This window comes from Stegodyphus dumicola, chromosome 7 (genome assembly GCF_044657685.1).
Source record: "Stegodyphus dumicola isolate Sdum_Otavi_A_Nest chromosome 7, ASM4465768v1".
Classification (NCBI taxonomy): Eukaryota; Metazoa; Arthropoda; class Arachnida; order Araneae; family Eresidae; genus Stegodyphus; species Stegodyphus dumicola.
Window position 1 is genome coordinate 161,771,646 of NC_140774.1, and position 14,695 is coordinate 161,786,340.

Genomic DNA, 14,695 nt, shown 5'->3' on the forward strand with positions numbered 1-14,695 from the left:
TTATGGTTCTTTAATCGGAAAAGGGGGGAAATCGGGAAAAAATCTGGAAATTTTGTATTTGGCTTTATTCTGTGTTGTGTGAAACAGTGTTCGTTAATTTTTGGATCCCATGACCCTAACTAAAGTGAATTCGAAATGGGTATTTAGTGGGATTGAAAGGGGTAGTAATAAGTGTTTCTTTAAGGTTGTGCGAGATAGAAGTAAAGATGTTTTATTAAGTTATTTATTTTACCTGGCACCTTGGTGTGAACTATAAGTATGATTTTAAAGATCCTGAAAGAGAAATAAGAAAAGTTTATCGGACACGTAATCAAGATTCTGAAGAAGAGTAGGTAAGTTAGTATTTTTAATTATTTGAGGATATTATTTCTAAGCATTGTTCTAAATGTAAGGTGGAAGTAAAGTAATTTGCGTAAACGTGCATGGAAATAATTTAAATATTTGAAACTAAGTATTTATAACCATTTGTAATGTTTGCGGTATGAATTAGTTAGTGACGTTTGTAATATAATAGATAATGTAGAGGTAAAAGTTTTTGGATATTTTATTTATTTTATACGGGGAAATGTTCATATTTGGAAAGGGTATATACTTTTTCGCGATTAGGTAATTTCATATATGTTCTTTTTACCGGGTTTAAAGATTCAGAAAATTGTCATGTATTTTCGTGAAATTTTTCTAATTTATGAGAAAAAAGCAGTGTACATGGATATAGTGAAGAGTGTGCGCAATGCCATTTTTGTGTAATTCTGGGATGTTTTTCTAAGTAAAAATAAGTCGGCGTGTACATGGTTTATGTGCATGTGTTGTTTTGAAAAACACATAAGGAGTATGGTATTGTGCACTTTTTCCCAATTTTGCAGTGAATATTTGTCATGATTAAGCAGTTTTGTTAGATAAAATTTCTAGCATAAGTGTAATTCGGGTAGTAGATTGTTGGAAGAAGTGTTCAGTAGATAAAAAGAAAAGAAACATGTCTTTACTTCGTGAAGACAAAATGGCGGCGGGAAAAAAAAATAGAGTGTTGCTGTAGGAGAGTTGGTCGCCAAATTTTCGCCAAAAAAACGCCAAGTTACCATAATGTAAAGATCAACCATAAAAGCTTCTTAATGAATAACATTTTGTGTCTATTATTTAAGTAAATAATTTCAGCAGACGGAATATCATTAGACCTACAAATACACTATCATGCCATTTGGGAAAATATTGCAGAACACGGGTAACTTAAGATACATTAATATGGGAAATAAGTATGCGACATGACGTTCTGCTTTTATATATTTATAAATATGAAAATTATATATATATAAATATATATATATGAAAATTATTTCCAATATATCAAAAATTTCTAAATTATTAGCAGAACAAAATTATTTGTCATAAAAAAATTTTCAATACATTTCTGGGAACAGACCACACTTTCATTCAACACTTCTTCATTTGGCTGAAATTAGTTTTGCTTAACCTTTAACTGCTGTGAGCGGTCTCTTAGACCGCAACACATTTTCCATTAAATGCTTCCACCCCTTAGAATAATTAATGGATATTGCCATTCCTATTACCTTCCTAAATCAGTTGTCCAAGGTCACATACCAAGTTGCATTTGGGTAGCTATATTTCTTCTTTCACTTTTTAAAATTTTTCCCCTTAGCTGTCTGTGGGACCGATCACAGCAGATACGATTTAAATTTCAGCCGATAAAGTTCACTTTTCGTTGTTGTTACATATTTTGTTTTTATAAATATTCTTGAAATGGCTTCAAATGCGTGCAGAAAATGTTCTAAATATCTTACCTACGACCAAATTGAATACATAGTTCGAAATTGGTCTAATTTAGAGTTCTCTGATGAAAGTTCCCATGATGAAATTATTGAGAATGACCACGACACAACTTCAGAATATCTGCCGATGAAAATGAAAATCCATGTTCTCTTTCTACAAGAGATCTTTTTATTGGAAAAAATGAATTCAAATGGTCTATTCAAGAGCCCAACAAGGGTGTTCAAACTCGTAGTCACACTATCGTTCTTCATTCAATCTATTAACTGCTTGTCGAACCCGACGTTAACCTATGGCAATATTCTTCAGAAACTTGGATATTTGTGCAACAAATGCATTCGTATTATTTCAATCTTATCCCATTGGCTCCGAAAATGAAACGAAAAGATTTCATTAGCAATTGAATTGGTGCAGTCTCATGTAAAACGTAGGATAACTTCCATCATTTTTACCTAAAGAACTCAAACTTACAATAAGAAGTTTTCGGAATAAATGTTGATGAAGGAAACATTGCGATTGAAGACGGTAAATTAGATAAAAAAAAGAAAGTGCTATATTTGTCCACCGAACAAAAAAAAAAAAGGGAAAACAGCTTACAAATATATAGCACGCAAAGAATCAGTGTGTCTACAAAGCAATAGAAAAGTATGTATAAAATGCAACTCGAATTTTAATTTTTAAAATAAAAATTAATTTTCTGTATTCTTATCGCAAATTTTAATGTAAAATAAAAAACTTGAATTTTAAAATTTACTTCTTCCATCCAGATACGTAAGTGAAGGAATTATAGTATATATTTTATTTTAATGAACTGATTTAAGTATAAAAATTGCTTTATATCTTCATGAATATATGAAATAATGAATATATTAAATATATGAAATTAAATAATATTTATTCAAATAAGAAAAAATTACAATATCTTATTTTGTTTTTAGCAGAAGCAGTCTGAGAGACCGCTCACAGTAATTCACAGTAATGCGACAATTTAAGTCGCAGTAGTTAAAAGTTAAACTCCATCAAAACACATTAAATACAAATTTATATGCTAAACAGAATGTTACAAGGCAAGATTTTGGGAAAACTTCAATTCTGACAAGAACTAAAATCTGTAACCTTTATCATGCATTAAAGATTTAAGACATCCAATTCATTATCTCTCGAGAAAATTCAATTTAATTTACATTACTAAAAAACGATTTTCATATCAAAAATGTAAATTACAATATGTAATTAATTGTACACGCTGAGAGTAATCTGACAAATTTATAAAGCACTAATGGATTCGAATATTAACGCATTCTCTTCACGAAACCTTCTTAATATCTAATATTTCGTGTGTATTAATTTCAGTAAATAATTTCAGCTGACGGAACATCATTAGGCTTAAAAATACACGATCATGCTATCCACAATAATATTATAGAACACCGGTAATATTTCGTACCTGTTCCAATTGTTTCTCTGCGGCTTCTCTCTGATTTGGGTCTATAGTTGCCCGAAGTATTTCTATAAGTTTATTTGCATCCATGTCGGCGGTCACTTGATCGTAAGGATTTTTCAAAATACACCGACTTAAAAATAAACGAAACACCTCACGTGAGTTTCACAAATTTAGAGAAATGGCCACGCTTAATTTCTTCCCAAAGCGCATGCTCCCGCGCAGAGTAACCCCACCACATGTGTGAAAATTGGAGTTGCATTGAGTTGCTAGTTTCAAAGCCTTTCGCATTCAGTTCCTGCTTGTTTTCAAAGCCTTTCGCATTCAGTTCCTGCTTGTTCCTCCACTGAAATACTGCCATGTGTCATATTTCATTCTTCGTGACATAGAATTCACAGGTTCAATAAAAACTTTTGATCTCTGAATTGTAATCCTCTGTGAGTAACTGGTTATATAAATAGATATATATATATATATTGATTTCCACACGTCGAATTTTACAATTAGATTCTCAGTTTATTTCATCTTTTGTGTGTAATTTTGTAAATATTGTATATTTTATTTGATTTTTGAAAATATTACTTTTTTATTATCCTTGGTTGTACTTTTATATTATTGTAAATTTTAATATCCATAGAAAATATTTATACTGCACTATTGAACACCACAGTCAGTAAAACACTTTCTTAAAGCTGTAAGTAAAAGAGACTTTATAATAGTGAGTAGGATTATGATTATGAACTCCAAAGTAAAAGAAAGAGGAGTTGGAAATCAGAGATCACTGTTTAAGGCGGTTTGTTGACAAATGTCTGCCTGTTCTTTCAATGTAAGCAAATTTAGCGGTTGATGGTCAGCACCATAGATATAATTACCATATCTTTGATCAGCGTATCTAGCAATGAAGAAAGAAAGATCTCTCTCCTTCCACCACCTCCACTAAGACCTGAGTCATAGAGCGTTTCGTCAACACCGGCTCTACTACGGTGTCGGATGTTGGTCTACTTAAGACTAGGAGTTACAGACTAGGAGCTATACTTAAGGCCTCTAGAGGAGACGGTGTTGGTTCAGTCAAAGCCCAACTAGATATCTAGTTGGCCTTGGTTCAGTCCAATTGCTTCCCATCTAGGATTTGAAATGCCTGTCTGCATTCCATCTACATATTGAATGGAATAAAAACATTTTTTAAAAAAACTGATTTCTTATATTAGTTTTTAGAAAGGACCTTAGGTGATCTCCCTTTCTAGACTAGTATTCAATATTCTAGCTCTTTAAAAAAATTAAAGAAAGAAAATTAAATTAACTCGGGAAAATATTAGAGATAACTGCTAAAAAGAGATCACTCGACACTTTCACACTCTCTAAATTTCAGCGGTCGCCGCTTTTTCGGATGGCCAAGAGTCTCCTTTCCCCATCGATGACGACTAGCTGATAGCTTTGCAATTTGTAATCGATTACGAAGTCTCGATACTCTGTTTACGTTTTAGGCGGAATTGTGGAAAATTTTGCGGAACGGAAAAGGGCCTTCACCTTCATATTTTATTTTATTTATTTATTTTTTTGCGGTATACGAGACTGGGCGCAATGCGAATAAATCTGTATGATACACAGAAACTTGCTCATATTGCTGATACAATGATCAAGAGTATTGATATGTTTAGTTCATTTCTGTTGTTAAAATAAAAAACCGCAATTGTGCATGTAATGAGTGTAAACAATAATGAAAATTTAAATATGTCTGTATTGTTGACTAAGAAGTAATAATGCCTGATTGTAAAATATATATTAGACTACTGATTGTATATGTACGATTTAAAGTAATAATTACGTTGGGTAGAACACAGCAAAAGAATCACTGAATTTTTATTTATTTGAATGACCCATAATTTTTGTTTTGTTCATAGGGATATATCTTTTTTAGGTGATATATCTATTTTAATATATTGTGTACTTAATTGTGTGTGCATATATATACGAATAAACGTGCCTTAAAACTTGGGTTGATTTAGTAAAAAAATTAAATATAGTATAATGTGTTATTATAAACATTATAATACTATACCACACAAGCACTTTCTTATATATGTAATATAATCTTAGAGAAATACCAACTGAATCCTTCTTTGAATATCTATAATATTCTCTGACTGTGTTGTTTCATATACAATGATCAAGCAAAGACAGCGTTAAAATTTTGCTCCGAACAGCTGAGATGCGTGTCTGAAATTTTGTACTAAACAGCACAAACTTATGTCTGGAGGTAAGAAATTTATAAATTTTGTTTTGTCTACGATTTTCATTTCTCTACATCGAAAAATTATACTGGTGTGGGGGCACCACTTCACTTAACATTTGATTTCAAGTGGCATCTGATGTTTTATGTCAATAAAAATATGACAGTTCATCCTAATTTTAATCTCTTCTTTATTGTTAGCTTTTAAGAAATTTGCTTCTTATTTGCATTTTGTTCTCTTTCTGTCAGTAGATGATATTAAGGATTTGGTTTTTATTATTTAACCATACTCTCCAATTTCTATCTGTTGCTTCTCATGTAGGCACATGTTTCTTTTTCATTCTTGCAGCAGATATTAAGATGTGTAGTGCTTCAAGTGAACTAATATTTTGTGGATTTTTGTTTGCTATTGATTTCTTTTTAAATTATAATCCTGCTTAGTGTTAAGATTTATGCGCTGTTTATATCTGGTAATTAATAATAAAAAAACTATGTATTTTCATCATTTTGTGTACATTTTAACCATACAATTATTTTTGTATGTGAATAAATTTGTATTTATTGACTTTTCTTTACACCCAATTATCCCTAAAGTATATATGCTATGCTGAATGCATTATTTCAGATTCAAAATGTATACACAGAGAGATGCATATCACACTATGATGATAACAAAAGTGGTAATTTAATAACATTGACATCAAATATCACCTAAGACAACCACTTCCATAGAAAATTTTTTGTAGCAGCTGTGTCTGACTGTCTTACAGAAGTGTTTTGTGATTTAGAATTAACTCGCTGTAATACTGATGCAATTTAAGGTTACTAATATGCGCATTCAGCTGTTTTTCTTTATTAGTTCAAACAACCCATGTTATTGATCAAAAAGCAATACCTTATCGTTAGTCATATTATAAAAATTAAAAAATGGGTTTTGGAAATTTTCCTCCTTATGCAATGATTTCCAGTTTGGTAAAAAAGCTTTCATAAGTTGATCTTACTATGGGCACGTATTGAATTTTATTTAGTGTTAAAAATCATTTCTATGGTATATGTACATATTTTTACAGTTTTTAAAATACTTCAGAAATTCATTATCTCATGCCACAAGGCATGCATAAAATAAGCTTATTTCCTTGTACTATTATTAAGCTGTCCAGAAGAAGCCTTTTTTTGACAATGGATCACTGAAAGTTATGCTGTATCTTTCTGTTAATTAGAAAATAATTTTGGATAATAAAATAAATGTATTAGAAAAATATTATATTAAAATGATATTTTTAAAACACATAATTAAATTAATGTATTAGAAATCTGTAATTTAAAGCAAACCTTCGTTCTTCAACTACATATTCATTTCCGATACCCAAAGGCTAATTCCATCATAATAGCTTGTATTTTAACTCGTCATTATTCAGCAAAACTTTTTGATTAAAAAATTCTGTATTCGTCCTTTGTGATAAAAGCCCAAGATACGAACCTCCACCATCTGCAAAATGCATGGCTCTCTTTGTACAGGATCTCTGTGGCTGTTACTGGAAGCCTAGAGTATGTTCAAGCAGTAGTAAATAGGCTTCCTTATTCTCTGTTTATTTAGTGTGTGATATATTTGTTTGTGTGTGTTTATTTGATAGTGTGTCTGTATAAATACTTTTGTCTGCCATTGGAAATAAAAATATATGCATTACAAATCCGAGTTATTAAGTATATTAAGGCTGTTTACATTTTTCATTCCAAAACATATATTCAATTAAAATACATTATGCAATTTGTGTTCATCTACATTTGTTAATGTTTAATTAATGCCAACAGAAACATGTTCGCATAAATTCCTCTAAGTAATTTAAACATGAGGTTGTTTAAGAAGGTCATTTTTTATCCATTCATTTATTGAAATATTTGCATTACTTCTTATATATTAAAATTTACATATATTATGTACTTTTTTCAGTAGACAATCCAAGAATATTCTATATGTTAAAATGTATGGTATATGCAATAATTCCCCTCCCCCCAAAAAAGAAAAAAAAAAACTTATCCTCTATTTGTGATCTTATTATCTGATTGTGTCTTCTTCAAAATACACAAATAATCTGATGGAATGAAAATATTTTGGTCATTAAAACTTTTTAATCACTGCTCTTTACATCTGCATTTCTTTTTTCACATAATCTGAAGTTTTCGAGTAGTCTGAAGGTTTTCAAACTGTGTTTCACAGAAATTTTAGATACCATGCAACTCCTCTAGGGCATCTGTAAGTCAAAATTTAAAACAATTTTTAATATCACTGGACATCAAAATGAAATACTTGAAATTCTCTTATTATTGTTAAAAAATATTAAGCAGATTTTTCTTTATGATTAAATTTATAATGAAATAATGAATTTCTTTTTACTTTCTGCATAAAATGCACAAATTTTATATTTCAATTCTTTAACATTTATTTTTCTGAGGATAGAAATTCTTCTATAGAAAAAATTACGATTTTAGAAGTTTTTCTGAATTTAAAGATTTGAAGACAATCCTGTTATAAGGGTTTACGATTATAATGTGAATGACCCAAATAATTGTAAATGGCCTATGGCCATACTTAATACACATATTATTTAAATTGACATGCTTTACCTGTAATGTACATTTGTGACTTATGTTATAATTTAAGTGCACCAGTTTACTCACACTTATCTGTATTGTGTGTATGTATTATATGCATCTCTAGACTCAGGTTAAAGCTAGCTCGTTTCCCCTTTCTCAGCTTTCCCAGATGACATTTTTGGGTCTTTACTGGAACTCGACGCACACTTTATTTCGGCTAGAATAACCACTTACTCACTCTTCTTTTATTCAAAAATTATAACATACTAATTTGGGGAAAAAATTATATTTTATGTTAGTTACTCATGACAACATTCGAAACAACCTACATGTTCGACAAGGGGTAGGGGTCTAGGAAAGCCACAACTTTTTCAATGAACTGGATGAATAAATGCAGCCCTGCCTTTTGTTGTGTTTTATGCATTTATAAATTTCTACCTGACTGTTTATTCTTTAATTCTATATAACACAATTAATCGATGCTTGTTTCTTGTATGGAATTTTAACATTAATTCTACATAACATGAGTAATCTTTTTTTTTTAAAATTGTATTTTAGCATTATTAAAAAACACTTTGGCACTATGAACTGAGAATATCTGTCAATCTGTCTTCTACGTTAATTTACAATAATATAAATGTGAATATCTGAATGGAGTTATATTGAAAGATCTACTGGATGCTATGATTCCATGATGGTCAATCCACCACATTGGAAATATTAAATCAAACAATAAGTACAGGAAAAGATTCAGCAAGACAATATATCCTCTTTTGAATCAATACATTTAACTGTAGTTATTCCAAATATGTTTTATACAACACCCCAAAATCATGGAAAATAACTTTGTAAACCAAGTTTACAGTGTAAAAAAAGTAGTGGAAAAATGTTGTAGTCATGTAACTGGGCTATCTAACATAAAAATTACAGCATATTACACCAGTGTTCTTACCTTTACTGCATATTACAACCAAATAACTACAATTAGATATGAGAAAGAACAGGCAGTGTCAGTACAACCAAGAGTAAAACTTTTACAGAGTTGCTAATTTGAAAACAAGTGAACCTGTAAAACTAACCCTGCATACTGGTTTGCTTTAGATGCATTTGGTAACCAATATGCCGTAAGTCTTTACCAGATTCAGTTTTGAGTGCATTAAATACTATATTGCTCATATGTCTTGATCGTGACAATCAATGCAGCTGCAGCATTATTGAATAGAAATAAGTTATATGACTCTCAAATAAGTGTTTGTAAAGTTGTTCAGGAAATAAATATTACTAAATAATAACATGTATTATGTTTATTGAATTGTACAAAACTTACATGTTATACTTTGAATTATCGTCAATTTTAATTGTCTGAAATCTGGTATTTGATAGTATATAGTTGTAGCAGTTTTTTCACTATAAATTCTGAAGAATCCGAAAATAAATGCACATACTAAAGTATTTCAAGTATGATAATATTCAGTATTTAAGATTATCCTAAAAGTATGAAATTTATTATTTTATTTGAAAATAAGTATTAGTGTATCCATGGCATGCAGGTCCCCGAGATTACTCTATTATCCACTCATAGGTGGGGGTGTCACCTTTGCCAAAGGCTCTTTGTAGCCTGCTTTAGGTTTCATACTAATTTTAATTACTGGCCATCTACTGAAATGGTTTCTTTATGTATATCCACCTTTATTCCAACTCTGGTATTTCTACGGCGATGGAGGTTTAGTTGACCATACTTCTTGACAATTCTTTTACTTTTTTTTAGTTTAATTTTTTTTTCAATTTGAAGCGGTAGACCAGTATTTTCATCTCGCATAACTGTTTTTGAAGCAGACTCTAAAATCTCCTTCAAAGAGTTGGCTACATTGTGTAAATTTTCGCTATCTAAATTCCAAAGGAGTGACCGAATTGATCTGTAATTTGCATCGCACTCATTGATCAAATTTCTTTTTTTACTCAACGTTGCTTCTTCAGATATGGTGGGTAAATTATCTGATGTTCCACCTGAAGGAGTTTCAGTTGATGAATATTTTCATTTTCTGGTGCCTGAAATACTTCTTGAGACTAAATCTTCATCAACTTTGAAAATAGGTGTTGAAAATAGCCATTCTGCAGTACATTCCAAACTCCAGGCTGGAAACTTCATGCCAGCAAACACAATATGCTTGCACAGCAGTCGGTTTCTTCTGAAATCTAAGCATGTGCATTGACACAGTTGTTTCTGTTCATCAAACGTGACAGAATAAACTGCATCATGCTTAGTTTCAGAAGAAACTTTAAAGAGGCCATGTGAATTTTTTTTTATACTACCCACATAAACTTCAGCAGCTCTTAATTTTGTTTTTATGTGATCAATTAACCATTTTGGCTTATTGATTAAATAATTTGGTACATGTTCATTGTATAATCTGGCCTGCGAAAGCATACTCAGATTTTTTCGGACGTAAATTCTATATCTTTCTGGCAGAAATTTCTCAACCAAGATCTTAATTATTTCAGACAGCATACAGTTTTTATATTCCTGAAGATATCTATATTTTAGTTCCTCATTCAACACCATTGTTCGAGTTTATGAATAAGTCATTTGGTTTGTAAGCCAAAGCCCATCTCTCAATTTCCTTGAACCATGTTAATTCAAAATAATCTTTCACAGCTTCATATTGGTTCCATGATTTTAATACCTCTATTGCTGCAACCATTTCATCTTGAGTTGGAGCATTTGCTATGGCACGTAATTTACACAAAAGCTCTTCTTTGGGAACCACTGCATTCTTTTTCTTAGAAGCCCATCTTGACCATGCCTGCTCTCGATGGAAACTACATATAAAAGCCTTAATTCCTGTAAAGACATTTTCCAAACTTGTAATTTCTTCCATTGCAAAATCAACCATCCCATATTTTGGTCTAACGAGAGGCGACTAATTTTTAATAATTATAAGAGCTTCTTCTAATGCTTTGGCTGTTTCATTTTGTGTAATTATTATGCTCACTATTTGATAGTTCACATTTGTTTTGACAACTAAAAAATAAAGTGGGAGAGCATACTTACAGGTTCGATAGGTCGCGTCGAGAAGAACAAGATTAGAACCATATAAGACATATAAATTTTTCATTTCTTCACTTTGATATACAAATAGCAGATTTAGTTTTGAATCTGTAAAGTCATTTGGCTCAGTACCATCATATGTATTTTCAGTACATGGTCTAAAAAAAAACAGAACACTTGGAAGTATCCCAGCTATTTATTAACATTTCTGTATTTTCCTGGTCAATTTTACTAGTTCTAATATCGGATTTTGCTTGGCTTATTATTTTCCTTATTGCCTCCATTTCTGGATAAAATCGTCTGCGCGTTTTATCAGTTTCTCCCAATTCAGTTGAAACGTATACTTCTAATAGCTCTGCAATTACAGTGGCATTGCATTTTCCATTCTTAACTTTAGAAGCTATGAAATGCCGCACTCTAGCATCTATAGGTTCTATTACTGCAGCCATGTTACCCATTAGATGATTTTGATGATCTTGGCTATTAGGTAAATTAAACATGAAAACTTCTTCACCAGCAATACTATCTTTATTGGCTAGTTTTTCCTTAATTTTCCGAGATATCATAATCTTTCTTTTTCGGGTTGGCACTACCTGTAATTTAAACATATTTATCACAGTAAAATTTAGAAATTCCAGCACAGTCATCTAAAACTAATTATTGATAAAGGTTCAATTTTAAAAACTTTCTGTTCATAGCAAATTATTCAAAAAAAAAAAAAAAAAAAGGAGGAGTCATTTCTCATTTCTTTCCTTTAAAAAAAGCTGTAAAAAGAATCTTCCATTTTTATAACAATAGATCAAATTACTTCTTCAAAGAAACATAACCAATAAAACTTCACTTTGAACAACTTATTTCTATTTGTAGCAAATTGGTTAGAATATAATTAGCATAAAAAGCCTTTATTTCTGGTCTGAAAACATCATTTTATTTGCATGTCAATTACTGAATTATTTATTTAGGAAAATATTACCGTTAAAAACCCTTTTTTGGCAAAAAAAAAAAAAAAAAAAAAACCTATTTAGAAAAATATGTTGAATAAAGAGACACAAAAAATCATTTCTCTTTTTTACATTGTGACTCTAAAAATACCTTTTGTTTTTATGTCAAAAAGTATGTATACTTTATCATAGAATACCTTCAATACATCTTGCTCATACATGACAGAATTATATTTTTTCCTTAAAAAAAAATTCCCTAAAATTACTAAGACCATCTTAGAACAAAAAGTTAAATAAACTTCTACCTTGAACTGAGGCATCCTGTACATTCGGGTAACATTAATTACAGCTGGACAATTAATTTTTTTAGTTGTCTGGTTCTTGGAATATGCTTTACCAAAAGCATGATCAGTTTGACACTAAAAGGAAAAAAAAAAAAAAAAAAAAACACACACATATATATATATATAATCCAAGAGGTGATATTTTTGTATAAATTTTTAAATATAACAATGTTATTTTACCTTTTCATTTTTTTCTTTAGCATAATTTTCCTTTTGACGTTTATTCAGATCTTTTCCTTGATGGCAAACATAGGTTTTTCGCCCAAAGTGGAAATAGGGAATATCATCTAACCAGTTTAATCGTAAATCTGGAGTTAGTTCAACTGGAAAGAAAATTTTGATTTAGATCACAATCTGCTAAGCTTTGATTTTTAAAAGAAAGAAATTACAGATCTCTATAAACATATTATACATTTAACTGTCTCTATATATACTACATACTGTAGACACTGCTTAATGTATTGCAGCTGATGTCGTGTATATTGCTATTGAATTTCTAAGTTCTGCTCTTTCATATATGGAAACATAAAAAATGCATCATTTGCTGTAGTTTTATTTGCTCAATTTGGTTAATATAATCAAAATATTATACAATAAATTTCTTAAACTGAAGAACGAAAATGATTTTAATCAAGCATTTAGAAAAAAGCGCAAAACAATAAAATTAAAAAAAAAAAAAAAAATTTCATACGAATTTTCAATAGCTATTGATTTGGAAGGGCTTCAGCACAGTTCCCTCTTCTTCAAAAGGGAGGTAAAAATTCCTGAAAACATCTTTGCCAAAATATACTTGCATTTTTGCCCAATTTCAGATTTTACATTGGCAAAATCTCTTTAAACAAGGATGCCCTCCAAGTATTAAGATTATAGGTATAGAATTGGTCCAATAAATTTCAGAAACATTATGGACTACTCAAATGAACTTTTGCAATGAAGACTGTAAACAATTGATAAACAAACTTATTTTTCCTAATTAAAATGTTAAGAAAGTGGCTAGTTATATTTATAGTTAATTCAATTCCTATTTTAAAAGATACTTTTCTCATCATCTTATATTATCAAAAATGGGCAAATGTAATCACATTAAGCAGCACCTACTGCAAACATAGAGATATTAAAAGCATTAAACTATTATGTAAAAAAATTATGTCATTTTGTCTCATATTAAAATTATATATGCTAGGTAAAGTATAGAATGAGCTAGCTGCCTTACGCAAAAGGGATGCCTTTGAGAAGGTCTAATGGGAAACTGTCTTGTATTCACTTATATATAAGGAGAACAGGAAAATTCCCATGCAGCTAATCCATTCAACAGTATTTGTACCTTGATCAAACATCCAGTATTCAGCTATCTCATCTGCTAGTCCATTGGTGCTAAGAGTCAAAATAGACAGTAATGTGATTTTACACACAAGATAAGTAGCATTCATTGACTAAAGAAATATATATATCACATCACTAAAGAAATATATATACATTTCAGAAAACTTTCCTGTTTTCTAAAATTCAATATCTTTATTATTATAACTTCCTGATATTTCAATGCATTATAATTTTATGGTGAACTATTACCTGAAAATAAAACAGAATATTTTTTGAATTGGTAGTGTTTATTATAAGGTTATTTTGAAACATGTTGTTAATGATAAAACTAAAGAATGGATTTTCTTTATAGACTATTAAATGATTATATTTCAAATCAACAGACTGCATTCATACACTAAAATAGGATGAAAAATATAGTAGTCATGGAGACAATTGTCGAGTTTCTCAAGAAACAACAATAAAAATTTTCAAATCTAACACGGTATATCTTGTTTAATGTTTAATATAGTACGGAATGTTTCGTGAAGCATCAGCTATTTAAAAAAAAAAAAAAAAAAAAAAAAAACATGCAATACCTGACAATGAAACCAAATAAAAATCAAACATAACGCTATTACACGTTATGCAACAAAATTAATGAATATGAACGTCTATAAACCCTTTTTTCAACTTGGACCGAATCTCGCAACATCAACTAGATCTTACGCAATAAAATTAATACAAATTAGTGCTGATAAGTTCTTTGGAACAAAATGGCCAAATATCAACTAAACAATCAAAGAAAGCATTTACATTCTAGAGGATTTTTATTTACTCATTACATCTTCAAAAATTACTTACTCTCTTTATCTAATGACTTTCCATAGTAATACACATATTTTGTTACAGTTTCTACTTCGTGTCTGCGAAGTATTTCTTTAAATTCGCTCCAAGATTTCGCAAAATTCATTTTGCCTCTAAACACAAAGGTTCATACACGAGACGGAC

General features: G+C 30.1%; 2 protein-coding genes across 6 annotated transcripts in view; both read right to left on the reverse strand.

Moving 5' to 3' along the window:
* msk (importin-7 msk) overlaps nucleotides 1-3,448 on the reverse strand; it is a 92,793-nt gene extending 89,345 nt beyond the window's left edge. Inside the window, exon 1 of one of the 2 annotated variants that reach the window (XM_085821004.1) lies at nucleotides 3,230-3,448. In XM_085821004.1, the coding sequence (XP_085677130.1) occupies nucleotides 3,230-3,313 (84 nt within the window). In that variant the 5' untranslated portion in view covers nucleotides 3,314-3,448. The remainder of the gene's footprint in view (nucleotides 1-3,229) is intronic. The other variant, XM_085821005.1, reaches the window with a different exon arrangement.
* A 3,866-nt stretch (nucleotides 3,449-7,314) lies between these two features.
* Nucleotides 7,315-14,686, reverse strand: LOC118181176 (uncharacterized). 4 transcript variants are annotated; one of them, XM_085821006.1, is made up of 5 exons: nucleotides 14,549-14,686; nucleotides 13,596-13,756; nucleotides 12,563-12,705; nucleotides 12,344-12,457; nucleotides 9,600-11,690 (listed from the first exon to the last, which is right to left on the reverse strand). In XM_085821006.1, the coding sequence occupies exons 4-5, from the start codon at nucleotides 12,365-12,367 to the stop codon at nucleotides 11,256-11,258; spliced, it is 459 nt and encodes a 152-aa protein (XP_085677132.1). In that variant the 5' UTR covers nucleotides 12,368-12,457; nucleotides 12,563-12,705; nucleotides 13,596-13,756; nucleotides 14,549-14,686; the 3' UTR covers nucleotides 9,600-11,255. The 4 variants fall into 4 exon arrangements, 1 of the variants encoding a protein (XP_085677132.1); XR_015042231.1 differs by lacking the exons at nucleotides 9,600-11,690; nucleotides 14,549-14,686 and adding an exon at nucleotides 7,315-7,705 and having other exon boundaries at nucleotides 13,596-14,034; XR_015042230.1 differs by lacking the exons at nucleotides 9,600-11,690; nucleotides 12,344-12,457; nucleotides 14,549-14,686 and adding an exon at nucleotides 7,315-7,705 and having other exon boundaries at nucleotides 13,596-14,021.
* Between the last annotated feature and the right edge of the window lie 9 nt (nucleotides 14,687-14,695).